This window comes from Arthrobotrys flagrans, assembly GCF_004000055.1.
Source record: "Arthrobotrys flagrans strain CBS H-5679 chromosome Unknown unitig_3, whole genome shotgun sequence".
Classification (NCBI taxonomy): domain Eukaryota; kingdom Fungi; phylum Ascomycota; class Orbiliomycetes; order Orbiliales; family Orbiliaceae; genus Arthrobotrys; species Arthrobotrys flagrans.
In genome coordinates, this window is record NW_027137547.1 from 3,748,781 (window position 1) to 3,767,094 (window position 18,314).

The following is an 18,314-nucleotide window of genomic DNA, read 5'->3' on the forward strand; positions in this document are numbered from 1 at the left end:
TTGACAGCGGCCTGGGACATGGGCGAACGATTGCAACTAACTGACCCCCCCTTCAAAAAAGCACCTCATCAGAATATCGATCAAATCATCCCATCAGACTAACTCTCCAACCAAACTCTCTCCCTGACCCCTGTAGATTCTCCGTCCATGTCTATGTTTAGCAACCTGGAGAAGAGCACCTTACTCTGTAGCTTCTTCCATCCTGCTTCGATTGCTGTTCCCGAATAACCCTGGCCAAGCTAAACGAGCAGGCTCAATTGACGCTGTCACTCGACTCCACATCAAAACTCATTCGCAAAAAAAATAGTGTGGAGTCAGGGACACTGAAGTACCTCTACTTGTGCACATGATCTTCCGAACCCGAAAGTCCTCTTCCCAGCAAAAAGTACCTGGTTTCCCTCTTTTAGTATATTCGTACGAAAAGGTACATATGCGTGCTTCTAATATCGATCAGGGACTGGGTCTCCATTCCTGCAATTCATTCTCACAAAGCCCATAGTCGTCCAGCTCTTCGGATGAAATCAAATCAGCGAGCGGAGCCCATGCATACGAGAGAACTTTTTTGCTACTAGCTGCTTGCTCTTCGTTAACTAAGCGGATGCTCGCATTTTTTGTACGGATTGAGACTCGTCCGCCTCCGAAAATAGAACCACCTCGTGAACAACAGGAACGAACAGGCATTTCCGTGAAACAGAATAAAATGATCTCATTGGGTGTCCCCAGTCACTATCGATGGAGCGAAACGGCCTTCTGCGAAGGGACATACATCCAAAAAGGTCTCGTGGGGACACGCACAGTTTAACATTGCCCATTCCTCCCAAGCACCAAGCCCTGGGGACCTTTCGCCTTCCCGAGTACTTTTATTGGCGGTGGACATTGATACCCAACTAGTACACTGAGACGAAGAAAGCAAAGAAACTGCTGCGAATTTTCGGACCATCACCAATCCGTCTCGTAATTGGTCTAACATTTATAACGTTAAACTTACATCATATATATTTTTGCTAATAAAACTAAGACGTATTTGTTTCTTCTTTCCTAACGTCGAGAATCACCCTGGGTTGATGCTGACAAGCTATTATAGTCCAGGTGCATACGGATGGCCTCGTCGCATTAGTCGGCTCAAATTGGCACGCTTTGTGAGGCATGCCTATCGCACAGAGGCCCGATTTCCAACAGCCGGGGGATCATAAGGGTATATTATCGAAGGTAACGACGGGATGATATTTGATGAGGCTATGTACGACTGGGGCTATGTTCCATTCCGTCCATTCACAAACCAGCGATCCAGAAAGCCCACAGTCACGACACACAGGTCTATTATTAATATTCCTAGAGAACACATTCTCTAACGATTCGATCCTCAAGAGCCACGCTTCAAAGATCTTCGAAAACCTTAGCCTAGGAGCCTTTTGTATCGACATGGTCCAGGGACTTTCTGAATACTCTCCAGGGCTATGTCTGGTCATACGAAGAAACAGGTACCCACCTGCCCTATTGGTCGCGGGGTCCGACACGCCGCACAGGCGCTCAACCATTTTCTGAGGTGGATTCAATGACATCTTCCAATCCATTTCTCGTCGGAAAGGTTTCCAGCCTTCCAGAAGCTAAAAAGGCTTCGTCCGATGGAGTGGCACCGATGCGATGCACACGCCACTAAGAAAAAAAACAGAAACTAAATAATTTACTAAACAGCATTTGATACTCTCGAGTAAGTATTTTGTTTTGAGACTCTGTGAATTCATCAACCGGGAGTGGGTTCATCTCCATATGCCGGTTCTCCCTTTGCTTTGTACGATAAGCGGACTTGTGATCTCGTGAGTTTGGTTATCGACAGAGAAAATCTGGGCCTTTCGGTGCCGCTATTTTTAACCCCGCCAGGTAAAAAACAGCTATTTCCTCCGATGTCTTGTAGAATACATACTGTGTACAAATACCTGCATGCAAAATAAAAAGAAACGAAGACAAGCCAAAAAAGAAAAGGAAAGGAAAGGAAAGGAAAGGAAAGGCGAAAAAGAAACTTTAAAAACTAAAAATTTAAGTCAAAAAATTAAAAAAAGATGTGAACCAAGAAGATTACTGCGATCTTCGATTTCGATCAGGGTACATTCTGCAAAAGAGTGGAAAGAAACAAGACTCGGGTAGCCCGGCTGCGACATGCATCTACACGGGGATTTAAGTCGTTTAAAGCTTTCCTGTCCTAAGTGATTATCCCATTCACAAAGACAGGTCTTCTGAGGCTCTGCTGTTTCTCGTTTACGGGAGAATACAACCTCTTGTCGATGCTTCCGCCTACCGGTCTACGAAAGTTTTCCCCATATTATATTAGATACACACACATATCCCATTCCCAAACAACCGCTGTCCACCAGATGCTAGCAAACGCGACATGAGGTCATAATGTCTTAAGCGTAAACTTTCCTTTAACAGCGCTGCAGCTGGGCCCCAAAAAACATTACAATAAGTGGATATTCCGAGTGGAGTCTAGTATCCGTCCCTGAACGTGGCGATTGGAGAGCTGCGAAGGCCATTCCGAGCAGAACCTCCCAAGCCCAAATGCTACCATGCGGGGGTAGAAGCATAAAGTGTTCGGCTCGTTTTGTGCAAAGCCTTTTTTTCCCGCACGATCAAAAGCAGAAAGAAGACAACTCGCCATTCACGCCATTACTCAGATCACTTTAAACGATTAAAAGTAGCTATCACTTTGCAATGATAGGGGAATGTGGATCCATACACCACCAAAGGAACGATGCTATTTTTAACCCATGTGGATGTTAGCTGGTGGTCACGAAAACCACCCCTAAAAATCAACTCATGAGCTCGAGCTAAATGCATTCGCATTTTTAAGCAAACTTCTCGTCAATGCGAGCGGGCAGCAGACAACAGACATGACAACAAGCAGCAGACAGAGCGTCCTCGTCTCTTTTTTCCCTTCGAATTCTCAAGCTTTTTTCTTTTCTTTCTGCCAAAAAAGCTCAGAAAGACCTTTTGGGAAGTAGACGTGGGCACATGTAACATATACAACACGATGTTATTCGGGACCAAGGATCATTTTGGGTTGTTGAGACGAAACAGGCCCTTGAACAAGTAGGTTGTGGATATATGTCCCCGGTCTGCTTGCTGAAGCTTTTACCTTTTACTCCACAAGATTCTTCGAATGCACACAGGATTCCTGGTTCAAAAGACGATTAGGCGATGCTTATTTCATCAAAAAAGTCACGCTTGTTAGTAATAAGTCTAGATAGCTGGTCCGACGGCTGGTTGTCCTCCGGGTGGAACTAGTTATCTAACAACTAAACGGCGGGTATATTCAAAAGGAAGAGTTTCGTAGTTCCTGGTGAGTAAGGTACGGCAGAGGTTTGTAAGTACAGGTACGAAGTTACATTGAACCGAATGGTGAACACTCTGCATCTGCTTCAAGCACATTCACGCATGCTTGAATTCCCCATAGACCGGGACCGAGCCGGTACCTTTTCCAGAGGTATAAGTAACTAGCCCAGGCTATAGCACTAGGGGGAAGACTTTTTTCAACCTCCTCTTTATGCAAGTGAGTATCTCGTCTCGATATACGTAGACGCTTTCCCCTCGCCTCCTCTCGATACTTTCTTCCTCTTGGCTGTCAAAAAATCATGAGCGTATTTTTCGCACCTCGGCCCTTTCAAAATCTTCGTCACGGAGTAAGAAAAACGGCCACCAGTTCCTTTAGAGTCCGAGTAACGTGAGCAAGTGAGAAAAAAAAGTGGATATAAATAGAACCCTCATCCCGCGTATATGCACTGACAACATTCCTGGCATCGTTATCACGGGAGTATTCCGACGATTGGGTATTGTGTTTGTGAATAATCAGTTGCCTTCTTCGAGGGAAAGAAGGGGTAGGGTTGTATAACTCTGCACCCCACCATGATCAGGGACCATTATACATGCCACAGTGGCTACGTGGACCCGTATGGCTTCAAACCTTCACAGGATATCGGTGCACAGTTATTCCTTTGGCCTTTTGACACAAAGGGTCCAATATCGATCACCATAACAACAAAATTAAGGTCTTGGATAGATTTGTTTCATGAGGTTGTATCGATCCTTTCTTCAACCCCCAAAAGACGGATCGACCCGCCAACTTGCTTAGGAATTTCCCCGCGGGCCTGTTGGCAGGCATTTTCACTTTGACGGACTCCGCGGTTGGCGAAGCTAAGCTCATTGGGCGCAGAGTTGGCGGGCCCAAAATTCAAAAGTGTAGAATTTTTTGTCTGTTTATCTCTTTTCAGCTTTTACTTTTGCGCGATTATACTAGCTCGACAAAACGACATACGGTTTTTATATATAGCAATCAATAGCTTGTACGATTGTGGGATTTTAAGCTTGACAAGTGGAGCTTTCATAAGCTAATTGATACTAATATTGGGCATTAATTGTCTTGCCAGGTTGTTTAAGGTGATTACTATTTAGGAGGCTTAAGCCGATTACCACTATTAGACAGATCCTGAAAGATTTGTGAGACCAATGAGGTTATTGGTCTTAACTAACAATGAGAGACTGTCTGGGATGCCCGCAAAAGCTTATGATGTTTATATCAACAGGCCCCATACGTCAAAGCGAAACCAACACGCACGTCGAACTATAGATTACTAATCCCTGTCACCGCAGAGCTCACAATTTTTTCCGTGGCGGCAATTGCAAAGACAAAACAAAAACCCAAAGGGTTTCATTCAACTCAGAAAAAGGGCCGGAAACTCGCGAAAGCTAGGGGGCATTCGAATGGAATAGATTGTCTGCCTAGAATTTGAGCCGGGACGGCCGTGCGGGATGTCTTACAGTCTGCAATAGTTGCGTTGTTCTTCCCCGATGGTAGCGATTGCCGTAACGCAACCGTCAAGGTTTCTAATGGATCTTACTCGCAAAGATATTGCATGACAAAGTCCACCCGATTTCCGGCTTCACAGCCCCTTGCTTCCTACGGCCTCCTCCAGACGCCCCATCCAAGAGCTTCCAAGAAACAAACCAAGGGAAGGGACGCGCATGCAAACAGGTTACAAGCGGCAAGGCACTGCTTTGACATCAGGATAACACAATTGTACAAATCGGAATCACAAACACAATTCCAGCCGTACAAGAGATATTCATTCTATGTAGACGGTTCTCGCCTTAAAATTTCGACCTCCAATCCTTTCCGAGCAACCCCTATCCAATCGGAAAAATAGCAAAAATAGCCAAGGCTTACGCGGCTTACATGCTGTATCTCACCCCTTACAAAGATTCATCGAGTCCCTGACTACTGTTCACCCCTGGTTGATGTTGTATCGGTACCTACATACATTAAAGTAACGACCCTAGAGTCAACCAAGAAGCAAGCATTTGAATGCGGGCCCTTCGAGGGGGTATGGGGGCCATTGGGCTGAACAGGCAGGCCGCAGGCTAGCTAGATGCATTTCGGATCTGGATGATTCTTTAGCTGATGCTTCCAGCTTTTCTGTCAGCTCAGCCGTTTGATTGGATCATGGAAGATACTAGTTCGTGAATTTATTATCAGATTTTGTGGTAAATTTGGCCGGGTCATGTGTTTTGCTTTTCAGATATATATATCAGGGAGAACAACAATATCTTTAATGGTATCTCAGCCCTCGCTGAGGAACTGCTTATTCCGGGGAGGTTCGAGAAGCCTAATGTCGCATGAAGTGGCATATTGGGGTTATATTGGCCGCATTATTAATAAGTTAAGCTTTGTATCCTTAAATGGTAGGGGAGGATGTCGCTTTCAATGTTAATTTGTGGGTAGAGTATGCCTTTAAGAATGATATAAGCCACAACCAATATAGCATCAACGATGTCTGGGCATGATAAAATCCCCTGGATATCTCGACGTGGATACTCTCTCGTAACCGCATTAATTGGATGACTTTTATCAATGGAAAAATATTCATCCTAGGTTGGTTTCTTCGTGATGAGTAGTCGCCTCGGCCAGCGAGACCATTCCTCGGGCCTGCCGCCTCAATGCAACATCGCAATATTGATATAAAAAGACACGGCTCACAACAATCAAACTATTGGACGGAGTCGCCAGATCTCCCCTTCATTGAGAATATTAACATTGTACTATGCATGGCGCACGGGAATTAACAATAGCCTATACTAGCGATAATAAGGGTATAGCCTGGAGACATTCCGAGAACGAACCGGCCATTAAGTTTTTTGCAACGATGATCGTTGAGCATATACACAAAAGCCAATGTCATAGGATCATGTGAAGGAGAAAACGGCATAGCCCCAGCACCCGCGATACAGTTTATGCATGTCAGCTCTTGGAATGAGTAACGGTTGTAGACCATTGAACAAAACGACGCTAAAAATAGGCAACTTTGAAGGGGAAACGTTTGAAGATCGTGACCAGAGAGGATCAAATGACTTGAGTCTTTTGTGCGAGTCACTAGAGAGGTCCGTGGGAATGTGTAGAGTGTCGCATTGTAACATTATGCAGGGCTATCCCTAGGCTAGGTGCGACAGAATAGCGGTAGAAGGTGGGACATTAACGTTAAAACGCCATTAGATTAGTATCGAAAGAGCAAAAGTATCTTCGCTAAAATGAGAAAAACTTTCAAGTCGTACAATGCACCCCCAAGACCTTAATCCTTTTGCTCAAACTTCTCAACAGACTCAGTCTCATCAGAAAATTTCAAATCTTCTTCAGCGGACACGTGTTCTTGAATCCGAAGGAAAATAATAGGAGCAGCAACTAGCAAACTACCAAGAAGGAGACCCCAAGTGCTACTAAACATTCGGATGTATGGAACTTTCAACGAGTCGAGACGGAAAGTAATGGCAGATCCGGCGCTCTGAATGCCCTTATAGAAGCCAGCATAGATGGCGAGCTTTCTGGAATTGTTGGAGAGTGCGCCCATAACCCAGTAGACGTAAGTTTGCCAAATCGCATCATAAAGACCGTAACACATATACAAGAATAGGGGGCCACCGTATCCGTTATCGTGCCAATCGATCTTGGGAATAATCTCAGCGGTCTCGCGATTGTATTGCCTCTGGAATGCATAGCCACCACCCCAGACACCGAGGGTGAGGATAAAGACGAAAGCGAATCCGACTCTAGCACGAGCTATGCGGGTCAGACGCTTCGTATCCAGTGCAAATCCCATGAACGCAGCACCGATGATCTGAGAGAGCCAGTATAGCAGGGAGTTGAGGGAACGGGTTCGAGTTGTGAACCTAGCGAGATTGTAGGCGTTGAATTGGTAGCTATAGAAGTAGTTCGAGGAGAAGAACATAGGGAATAGTGCGAGAATCCACGGTTCGGTGATGAGGACTTCCCAGAGACCCAAAAGCTCAGATTTCCAGGATGGATGTTGAACACTAATAACCTTAGATCCATCTTTCCGAATGATCTTGTTGGAGTCGAGAAGGAACAGGGCGAGAATTGCGCCGCCACCCATGAGGACCAAGAAGCCAATGTAAGTACCGTCACCCACGTTGCCATGTTTATTCTTGATGTTGTCAACGAGAGGGACCTTATAGTTCATGTTAGTCCTCCGTTAGTCCTTAATCGGCCGATTTCCACTCACCAAACTGCCAATAACGGCCCCGAGATTGAAGATCATCCAGAAGATACTGATATATCTCCCCTTCGACTTCTCGGAGGGATACGACATCTACCGTTGTTGGTTAGAAACCATTCCGAATGATAGTTATATCTCTGGAAACTAAGCTGATAACTTACCATAATAGTGCCTTGGGCGCACCAGAGGAGACCAGCGCAAACGCCGAGCAATGCCTAAAGCCCCATTAGCCCCAGACCCATCGATTTTATTTCCATCAGACATGCACGCTACTTACACCGGCGAAGATGACGAATCCGCGGTTGCCAGTATGGTTATAACAGAGGAAGGAAGCTGAGTACAATGCATAACCGAAGCCGCCGAAGGAAAGCGTCGCCTTGATACCGATTTTGTTGCAGATAGACCCGGAGAAGAACGCAACGGATGCGAAGGTAGAATACAGTGCGACTGTGGAATCATCGGCGACGGTAGGGTCAAGCTGGCCACCACCTCCAAGCCCAGACAAGGCATTGTACATGCCCGGACAGAGGAACTAGATGTTTATGACGTCACGTGTTAGTCGTATTATTATGGAATTTTAATGAAAATTTTGAAATTTCGACTGTGGAAGAGACTTACACAAACGAAGGCTACGATAAGCAGCTGAGAAATTGGGGACGCATAGTATGGGAGTGTGATTGGGCCGATTTTTCGTTCACGGTAGAGCCAACCGGTTGGCGGCTCATTATATTCTGGAGCGCCCTTTTCCGAATCATGTTCGACTGCCGCGCCGACTGGAAGGCCAGTCTTCTCCGAAATGTGAGCTTCGGTGCTCATCATGATAGGTAGTTGTTGATTGGGGCGCTGATGCAAGGATGTCGATGGATGTGCGATGTCAATGCCAAGCAGAGGCTCCGAGACTCTTCTTTTGGAAAAGTGAAAGTGTCTACGGAGAGAAGAAATGGCAATGAAGGAGGGAAGGATGAAGACGTTTTATGTAGAACTCGAGGGAGGAGGCGAGTGGGGAAGGTAGTTATGAAGCAGAACCCTGGCGATGTCTGAACAAGGGCACATGGAATTCCGTAGTGTACCTGCTATTGGATATGCAAGATACAGTCTCTGTGACACCAACCAAGGGAAGAAGAAACCAGAAATTGATAATTGAAAACGGCACAAGACTGGATGCCGTGCATGGTTAGCTGCTTACTTAGTGTGTCGCTGTCACTATCTCAGATTAGTATCAGCGCTGGTCAATCGCATATATCAATATTACGCACCATCGGATCAATTGCCACGCAGAATCTTAATTTTTCTAGCTTAGAAAATAAAGCTTTGGTCAGCCAACTCGTTCCATGGACTATGGACTGTCGCAACCCTCCTACCCTCCGAAAAAGTAAATTCGCATGCATGCATGCATGTGCAGGGACCCTGGAGTTTGCTTCCAGGCCCTGGTATTCGTTGCCAATTCGACCTTCAACGCTCGGGTATCTCCAAGAAATATTCATGCGGAGCAAGCTTAAGCTTCATGATATCGTGTACTTCGGTCGAGGGGATGGGATGCCAATTCGCGGTCTGTGGGACCTAGTTCTTGTTATTTTTTGTAATATAACCTGCTTCTTTGTCGCGTGTGCAGTTTTCTTTGTTTCATCCGGTGCGCAATGCAACTATTCCAACTCTCCGAGGGCTCAAGAGCCCCACTGACTCGGTATGGTAGCTTGTGGAGACGAAAGACCATGCTTTCCCCCCTCATTATCTACCGATCCCAAGCGAGCGGTTACCCCAATATCGCGTTCTCCACAGATAAAGCGAGAGACACCATCGATGTTACTTTTAAGATAAGCATCTGGAGATGCCCTTCCATCGTGCTCGCGACAGTCAATACTGTAGGGACTAGGGAAGCCTCAAATGGTAAACCTGTCAGATGCCTGTCCTAGTAAGACTCGCTTATGCTCGAACTCTTCGCAAGTGGTGGAAATCCATGCTGGTTTCAGTAAAAAGAATGCACGGAATGGGACCGTAGGCAGAAACCTTGGCGGGTTTGTCTGCATGTGACGAAATTGATGGGCTCGACCGCCGTATTTGGGTAACGGTTACATCGGGTTGCCGTTGAGTGGGTCCACCCGAAGCAACCTTGTTTTTTTCTTTCGCTGTTCGGTACTTGTTCTTTGCAGAAGACTTGGCGCGCCGTCTGTTGTGGCAGATGTTGCTGATAGAGGTGCAGCTGTATGTATTCCATATATCTCATGATAATGAGGTTTCTCAGCCGGGTATGCAATCTCGAGCAGAATGACATATGCATGGCCGGGTCCAACGTTATGAAAAATCGAGGCTGGTTAGTGGCAAGGTAACACAGAGATGTTGCTGTTTCTAACTGTCCTTGTGGAGCCAACCCAAAATGCTTTTGTCGTCAAAGGCCCAGCTCCGCATCTTGGCTAAGGGTGATGTTGGACCACAGCCGACGTCCGACCTGGCCAATCGCATGGAAAGATCTCGCTCGTTTAAGTTGGCTAGGAGTTATCCTCGTCTTCAGGAATATCATATAGGCGGTTTACCCCGGCAATTCCGACTGTGCCGTTCGAGCAAGTTGGTACGGAACTTCCGGCTTGATATCGGTCTAGTCTAGAACTTAAGCGGGTCCCCGAAACCCGATATCAATTGACCAAGCATCACACCGTCCCGACTTATCTTCTGCGTACCCAACCGCAAGTATTTTGATAACCAACAAAATGTATGCCCGATCTATTTCCCGTTCGTATCTTGGCTTTTAAATTTTACTCACGTTTTTATAGGCGGCTTATCATTCGGAAGACCAAGCAGCAAACCTCCCAGTGGGTTGCTGAATATATTGTTCGTATGTATAATGATCCAACCTTTCTCTATCGTCGGAGATATATTGTAACTAATACATCGGGCCATAGACCGCATTAATGAATCCCGGCCAACAAAGGACCGGCCATTTGTTCTCGGCCTACCCACAGGTTCGAGTCCTGAGCAAATCTATGCAAACCTCGTGGATATGTACAGAAGTGGCAAAGTCAGCTTTGAAAATGTCGTAACTTTCAATATGGTATGGATCATGATTATGAACCAAAGCATCCACTTTCCAACATATATACTCAGGTACATAAAGAATTCATTCCAGCTAACACATTGATTTTATCAATGTTAGGATGAGTATGTTGGTATCCCAACATCACACCCTCAGTCATATCACTCGTTCATGTTCAAGCATCTCTTTCAGCATGTGGATATACCCCCTAACCAGATCCACTTGCCTTCCTTGGAGAACTATCGCGAGTATGACAACATGATCGCTAAATACGGCGGCATTGAGTTGTTCCTCTGTGGTGTCGGCTCGGATGGCCATATAGCGTTTAACGAGCCGGGATCGTCGTTGGCGTCGAAGACGAGAGTCAAGACATTGACGAATGATACGATTGTGGCAAATGCGAGGTTTTTCAATGGGAATATTGATACCGTCCCAAAGAATGCAGTAACTGTCGGTGTTAAAACAGTTATGGATGCCAGAGAGGTGATATTGATTGCGGACGGTAGAGGGAAGGCAGAAGCTGTCAGGCAAGCTGTGGAGGGGAACGTCAGTCATGTGTGGACTGTAACTGCTCTGCAGATGCATCCTAAGTTCATTATGGCCGTAGACGAAGCAGCGACAGAAGAACTACGGGTAAAAACTGTCAAGGTAAGTCGTACCGTTCCAATATTCAGCTTAGGGACTATGAGGTACTAATACAAGGCCAATGTTCATAGTACTTCAAGGATATTGAAGAGACATCCGCTGCATCAGGAAAATTCGGACCGAGGCTATGAGACAGCCATACTAGGTATCCAGATGGATAATATAAGTATCTAGGCAGAGATATTCAAGAGAATGGTCATTGTCGGACACATCGGGGCGTATCAACTGGATATAAGGTAACACAGAATTTGAGATGATGATATCATGGATTTCAGCATTCGATTTCAAAACTAGAAAATTATATTGTAGACTTATTGTATATAGCATAATAGCGGAACTAGGCACACTGATACTTGTCCATGATTGTGTAGGTACATTTCTACAGGAACAACTGAGAAACTGGATCTATACTAGATTCGAAGTCAATCGTGAACTGTAGACAGCGTCGATGTACTGATGTGTTGACGTGTTGATGTGTTGACCCGAAACTTCGGGTTCCACAAGGTCACCCCTGCGCCCGTCGCCGGAAGCTGCCGCATAGTGACATCACAGTCAATATTGCACTAGCTTGGACTTGCAAATTAGGCACTGACCTCGACATGACGTCGCTCGGGACTCCTAGATTCACGTCATCTTCTTAGCAATACATATTCACCTCTTACCCCTCCTAATTCCAGCAATCAACCTTTCCCAAATTATTATTCCTCTAGGGCACGTACAGGAATCGAATGCCGCAATGTCGACCATGTCAGGCGATCGAGAGCCTCTACTTCCTCAGCACCGGGACCATATATCTCCTGATGTAGTCACAGGCCATCAACGGAGCTTAGATAAGAAACTTCATACATACCTACTCCTCCGAGCCCTAGCAAGAGGATATCTTCCATCAACAGAACAATCAGTCGTGCTACTTCGAAAGTTGCTTGCATCTGATCTCTTAGCACAGGATAATCAAAATTTAACTTACGATGGGCGCAAATTTGTAACTTTGAACCGACGTCTCGTTAAGCAACTGATCGAATTGATACAGGCAAAGAATTCTGGTGATGAGGTTCAGAACTTTTTATGGGCGGTGCGAAAATCGCAATTACATGTTGACTTGCAAGGTGTCACCGAGGCGGCTACAGACTTTAAAACCGCCAATTACAAGGCTGGTTAGTATTCTCCATGGTTTTCGTAAATCTTTCCTCTGTCGAAGGATCATTTGCTAATCTTGAGTGTAGCATATGCAAGCCTTTCCACAATATCTTCTTTAATCTTCCAGAACCCCGATTTCAACAAGTTGTTCACGGATGTCGTTACAGTACTCCGACAAGCCTTGTCGAGCGGTGTAAATACCGCTGCAGAGACGATTGGGCAAGTCGCAGACGAGATAGAACCGCCAGATAGACTCGTCGATGACATTGGAGAAGGCCCCGATGCGGATCAACCCCGAGTCGACAAAGAAACGAAAAACACGGCCCAAGAAATCGGAGAGACTTTCGAAGAAGGTATGAAGAAGGCTGCCAAGGATGCGAAAGAGACACTAGAAGAGGAAATCACGCCCGAGAGAAAGAATGCCATGAAGAAACGTGTTCAACAAGCAGTTCTTAACCTCAGAAGGAACGCAGATTATGATACATCTGTCTCGACAATTACCCTACTATTGAAGAACTATCTCATCACGTATAGTACGGCCGTGGAGGAAGCAATTGATGAGGTTACTGATGATATAAGACCAAATAAGGCTCTCCTTCAAGCTGAAGATTTATTCTGGAAATTCATTTCATCATTCGGTGAACACCAACAATGGGAAATATTGAAAGAGAGGTTTAAAATACTTCTGGAGCATAAGGATAGTGATCCGGATTTCGAAAACATCATCAACATAGTGGTCGATTCTCTAAGGCGTCTTCTTACGGATCCAGACTATCTTTTTACCGATGAGGACGAAATTAAGGCAAGGTACGATGAATTGAAAAGGAAAATAAACAGTTCTGGTGGAAACAAACTCCGAGAAGATGTGGACGGAGTAATCAAACAACTTCACCGAGTTATGCTCTCCGTTTACAATGATAAACAAATCACATCTGTCAGAAGCACTGCGTTTTCAATCGCGGACCTCGCCTTAACAAAGCCGGGAGGCTACGAGCTCAATTCTAATCTGATTTCGGATGTCGGCAACGTCTTGGTCCCATTGGCATTAGAAACAATCCAGTATGTCCCAATCCCTAGGCTTACGCTTGTCTCACCCGATATCGACGTCTTGCTTGAACCAATCATATTCGAACCCGGAAAAACTGTAAACCAGTCCTCCTTTATGCCTTACCGGGTAGCAGTCGTCACAACCAACGAAGTGGACGTATTCAAGGGCTGGAAGAGAACCGAGACCCACAAGTCTTCCGACGCCAAGATCAAAATCGAAGGTTTTACGTTCAAAGCCGAGGATGTGGGTTACATTATGAAAGTCCACCGGAATTGGCTGGTTAACTTTACCGACAAAGGCATTGCATCTGTAAGACTGGACGAAAAGGGGATAGACATATACCTCGACATCGAGTTTACCAAAAGCTCGATCGACGAGCTAGTCATCCTCAAGGGCGTATCTGTCAAACTGAATAAAGTCGACTTCGCACTTCGGCAGAGCAAGTTTTCATTCCTAGCCTGGCTATTCAAGCCAATTATTAAATCCATGCTGCGGAAACTATTGCAAAATTCCTTACGACAGGCGATAGAGGACGGATTGAGGTCATTGAACCGAGAAATGATCTATACTCGTGAAAGATTGAGAGCGACCAGGATTGCAAATCCCCACGATTTGACGACATTTATTCGTGCTGTTTTGGCACGGTGGACGGCTCCTAATGAGCTGCCTATTGAAGTCGGCATTGACTGGAGAGCTCATCGAGCAAGCGGTAGAGCAGAGGCTCCATTCGATGGCGAGTACGCGCCGGGAAGCCTGGTAGGTTTGTTTGAGGCAGAGGCCATGGGTGCAACTGGCAGAATTGAAGAAGGTGATGTCGGAGGCTGGAGAAACGCTTGCTTTGATATCTGATTTTCCGAAACCAAACTTGCGATACCTACAATCAGATTGCCAGGGGAAACTAACTTTTGGTGTGTTTTTTCTTTCTTTGATATTCACTTTTAGCACTCATTTGATATCGTCAGTCTATTCACCCTGTTCTTGTCTTTTCCATTTGGATGTATATCAAAGGTTAGGGTCGGGGAAGCCGTCTGCCCTCGTTATTTGTTGACGGATAAGCACTTGCTCGGTTCAGGTTAGGTATGTGACATCGAGAGTAGGGATTGGATTGTGAAATCTCTGCATTTATAATTAGGCGACATCATATCAATCGGTATATTTGAGCGAAAGAAGGAAGGATCTTCAGAATTGAAGCAGCTGAGGATGTGAGGCAATAAACGTGGGTTATTCCCCCATATAAGCGGCAAGGAAGGTGTGTGCCTATCTGATGGTGCAATTGTGGAGGCCCCCCCATCCCGGGCCTTGCTTGCTCTGGAGAAACCTGATCCCGAAGAAACAAGATGGCCTGGCCGTAGTAGTGTTTTTTTCTTCGCTTTAGCTTAGCAAGGAAATTTTTTATGGTAGTTAGGGAAATTAAAAGCAAAGAAGGAAGGCCGCATGAATGTGGCGTGCTGGTAAACCAGGGAAATGGAAGCTTCCTATTCGAGTATTTTGACTACAGCTGGTGCAGTTGGTCTAGTTTACAGATTCTTGCGGCGTAGAAAATGTTCGGTTCATGACTCCGCTTCTGCTGGCAAGGTTGCAAGTAAGACAATCATCACAGCCGTGGCCCATGCCTTTGAATCTGGTGATTGTGAAGTTTTAATTGTGGAGTTTTGGCATTTGGGTTGGCTCGAGCTCATGCTTTCAACCTGACCTGACACATGAATGCCAACACAAAAAATGACACATCATAAGGCCGTACGTGCAGCTTGGCCTATTTTCCCAGCATATCTAATTGAGAAATCGGATTTATTCTAGCCGAACAATGCGATTCTATCGGATAGGACAATATGTTTCCCTAATGTTATGCCATTAGTTTTAGATTGACTGCTTTGCAACCTTTTGACTTTAGCCTACTACTTTGCAAGGGCGCGTACCTGCTAAGATGGGGAAGATACAAGCAAGGTACAGATCTCTGCATACACGGAACGCTAGAATGTACTGCTTGGAACCATCGATAAACAATCGCTGCTATTACTATCTACATAGGCACTAGCCATCAACTAGAGGCTCCAACGCCAAGGGCCCTAGTGCTAGTACTTTTCTAATGTTTTAATGCCTCTCGAATTCGTAAAGGGGTATCGAATGTGGATTTTCATCGTGCTGAATAATTCGCTAGCACGAGAACATTTCCAGATGCTCAGCTGAATGCTCTTTCGTACTCGGCTTTCGACATGCCTGTTTGGCGAGGAGCAGGGGGCGGGTACACAGGGGAATGGCTCTTGCTTTACGGCCCTTTTCCCACTGGGCGTCTTGTGCAAGCTAATCAGTGGAGCCTAAGATGTATCTACCCTAGTCTCCTATCAGATGTCTTTGAAGGCAAATTATTTTATTGGGTCTGCGTTTAGGTCCCACAGGACTGATTATCTAGCTCTGGAGGCCGTTGCAACTCTGCAATTAACATTAAGCTTTAGCATTTATTGGGAAGGTAGTTGATGCTCAGCTTGAAATTTTATTGGGAAGAAATCCAGATCATGGAGTTAGTCGCCACCGGAGCGGCAAGCTATGCATTAACACACAAGACCATGTATCTAATCGGCCATCGGCAAGCATTCTGCATATCTTTGCCTGCAGTTCAGGGACACTTACGCTCTTGGCTGGGGACCCAGCTGTTCGCAACTTCCGACTATGGACATCACTGGGGGTAATTAGGTTGCACACACTGAGGGGCTGATGGTCCACATGCCTATCGGCAACTACCAAAACCGAACTTCATGATGAATTACTAGGACATCTTTGTTGGATTCTAGCTGAGCTGATTAGGCTCGAGAAATTTATAAAAGGTCCTGGTAGATCACTTCCTTGACCAAATCATTCTGCAGACACAACCAGTGGATCAAGAAGCATTATCGATATCCAAGACCCCTTCTCTATATAACATACTTGATATTTAAGATTATATCTATTTAATTCGAATATCCAACAATCATTCAAAATGAAGTTCTCTGCTACCGTCATTGCCACCTCCCTCCTCGCCCTTGTCGCCGCTGCGCCAACTACCAAGGCTGACGGCCCAGACCCAAAGACCGTCTGGGTTCAGAGCATCGCTACTGGTGGAACTGGTAAGCTCTCATATAATGTAACTCGAAATATTTCTTCAATATACTAATCAAAATATCATAGGCTGCCCCGCTGGCAGTGTCGCTCAGCAGATTTCCTCTGACCGATCCACCTTCACTTTGATCTTCGATCAATATGTTGCTTCCGTCGGCCCTGGTGTCCCAGCCACCGAGAGCCGCAAGAACTGCCAGTTGAACGTCCACCTCCGCTACCCAGCCGGATGGCAATACAGCATCTTCTCCGCCACCTACCGCGGATACGCCAGCCTCCAGAGGAACCAGCAAGGTCTCCAGAAGTCCACCTACTACTTCTCCGGTGACAGCCGCCAGACCAGCACCCAGACCCCATTCATCGGCCCATTCAACTCTGACTACAGCCTGACTGACAACGTCGACCAAACCTCCAACGTCTGGTCCCCATGCGGTGTTGATGGTATGCTTAACATCAACTCCCAGGTCCGTGTCACCGGTGACATGAACAAGCCCGGTCTCCTCACCACCGACTCCATCGACGGCAAGTTCACTCAGATCTTGTCTCTCAGCTGGCGCAGATGCTAGAGTAGTCGCCTAGCTGCTTTTAGCGAGGGCGAGCTGAGGAATCTGTAAATAATATCCTTACTCACCTGACCCCTTATCTTGGTAGCGAGTGGATTGTCCTTTGTTACATGTATATTACCCTGTTGCGATTTTGATTTCATGGTTGACACCGGGGTGAGTGCCGCATGAGCTATTTTCTGGCTCCAGCTGCTGCTCCAATGGCGACCGTTCTGTACATAGCCCGTTTCGTTTTCCGCAGATTGTATATATCCCCCTTAAAACAAAACCCTTCGATGTTGGTTTTCCATAAAACTTTCTTCCTAGCTCGATCGAGTTGACGTAAATAGTGATTGCGATAGATAACCTGGGGTAGATAAATTTCTTAATAAAAGACGACTATCGGAAACGCAGCTACGGAAACGGTCTAGCGATTGCGAACATTTATTAAAGAGTCCTGGGGTGCAGAGCAAAGCTCTTTTCAATTTTCCCTCCTTCCAAAGTCGGAGCATTTACAGGTTCCAGATCTTTATTTTAATCCTCAAGCTTTGCACAAGAGTTGCCTAGCCGTAGATTTGATAGTACCGTCTTTCCGAAGTTTCTAATTCTAAATTCGATCACTATCATCGTGATATCAAGCATCGGCTACGCCCGATCTTAGGATCTCGTGAAACAAAAAATGCAGAATCTTTAAGGCAGAGTGTTTCCGCGTTGCATTGAAACGAATTTAGCACTTTTGAAATGTGTTGACTCTGCCAAGCCGTCGCATTAAGCCGGCCATTCCCAAAATGGTAATGAACACCCCTGTCACGGCGCCTGTGAAACGTCAAACGAACCACAGCTGAACCAGCCTCAAACGTCGGCGGTACCTTAAACCCCTCGAAAGCTGTAAAAAGACAGCTTGGAATTGCTTAATAGCTGCGGGTTCGTGCTGCGGATTCGGTTATCGCTGTTCCAGAACGCTCACTGCCCCGAGCTCCTGGGAACGTTGAATGTCGCAGCCTGCGAACTAGTGGTACTCTATGAAGGAAACGTTGTTGCAGATGAATTGCTCTCTCTCGGGACTGACAGCTGAGGATTGTAAGCAACTTTTCTTGAAGGTGGCCGTGTATGTTTCCTTTCCATATGGAAACAAAGACTCAGGAGGTCTCAATCTACCTAATGGTACCTGGAAATCCCGACATCGAGGTCATAATGGTCACCATATCTGGTGACCCTCACGGCATGTGTGCATGTATCTCATGTACGAAATGTGTTGATCTGAA

General features: G+C 45.9%; 4 protein-coding genes across 4 annotated transcripts; 3 read left to right on the forward strand and 1 right to left on the reverse strand.

Moving 5' to 3' along the window:
- Nucleotides 1–6,617: 6,617 nt before the first annotated feature.
- On the reverse strand, nucleotides 6,618–8,378 carry DFL_002466 (uncharacterized protein; the record flags this gene model as incomplete). Its single annotated transcript, XM_067631257.1, has 5 exons — nucleotides 6,618–7,511; nucleotides 7,566–7,652; nucleotides 7,721–7,774; nucleotides 7,837–8,091; nucleotides 8,178–8,378. 5 exons carry the CDS (start codon nucleotides 8,376–8,378, stop codon nucleotides 6,618–6,620), a joined length of 1,491 nt encoding a protein of 496 aa, XP_067493821.1.
- A 1,555-nt stretch (nucleotides 8,379–9,933) lies between these two features.
- On the forward strand, nucleotides 9,934–11,363 carry DFL_002467 (uncharacterized protein; the record flags this gene model as incomplete). The annotated part of the gene is made up of 6 exons (XM_067631258.1): nucleotides 9,934–10,150; nucleotides 10,203–10,266; nucleotides 10,328–10,389; nucleotides 10,457–10,605; nucleotides 10,708–11,235; nucleotides 11,304–11,363. The coding sequence occupies 6 exons, from the start codon at nucleotides 9,934–9,936 to the stop codon at nucleotides 11,361–11,363; spliced, it is 1,080 nt and encodes a 359-aa protein (XP_067493822.1).
- Nucleotides 11,364–11,977: 614 nt separating this feature from the next.
- Nucleotides 11,978–14,266, forward strand: DFL_002468 (uncharacterized protein; the record flags this gene model as incomplete). The annotated part of the gene is made up of 2 exons (XM_067631259.1): nucleotides 11,978–12,386; nucleotides 12,456–14,266. The coding sequence occupies 2 exons, from the start codon at nucleotides 11,978–11,980 to the stop codon at nucleotides 14,264–14,266; spliced, it is 2,220 nt and encodes a 739-aa protein (XP_067493823.1).
- A 2,125-nt stretch (nucleotides 14,267–16,391) lies between these two features.
- Nucleotides 16,392–17,073, forward strand: DFL_002469 (uncharacterized protein; the record flags this gene model as incomplete). The annotated part of the gene is made up of 2 exons (XM_067631260.1): nucleotides 16,392–16,518; nucleotides 16,580–17,073. 2 exons carry the CDS (start codon nucleotides 16,392–16,394, stop codon nucleotides 17,071–17,073), a joined length of 621 nt encoding a protein of 206 aa, XP_067493824.1.
- Between the last annotated feature and the right edge of the window lie 1,241 nt (nucleotides 17,074–18,314).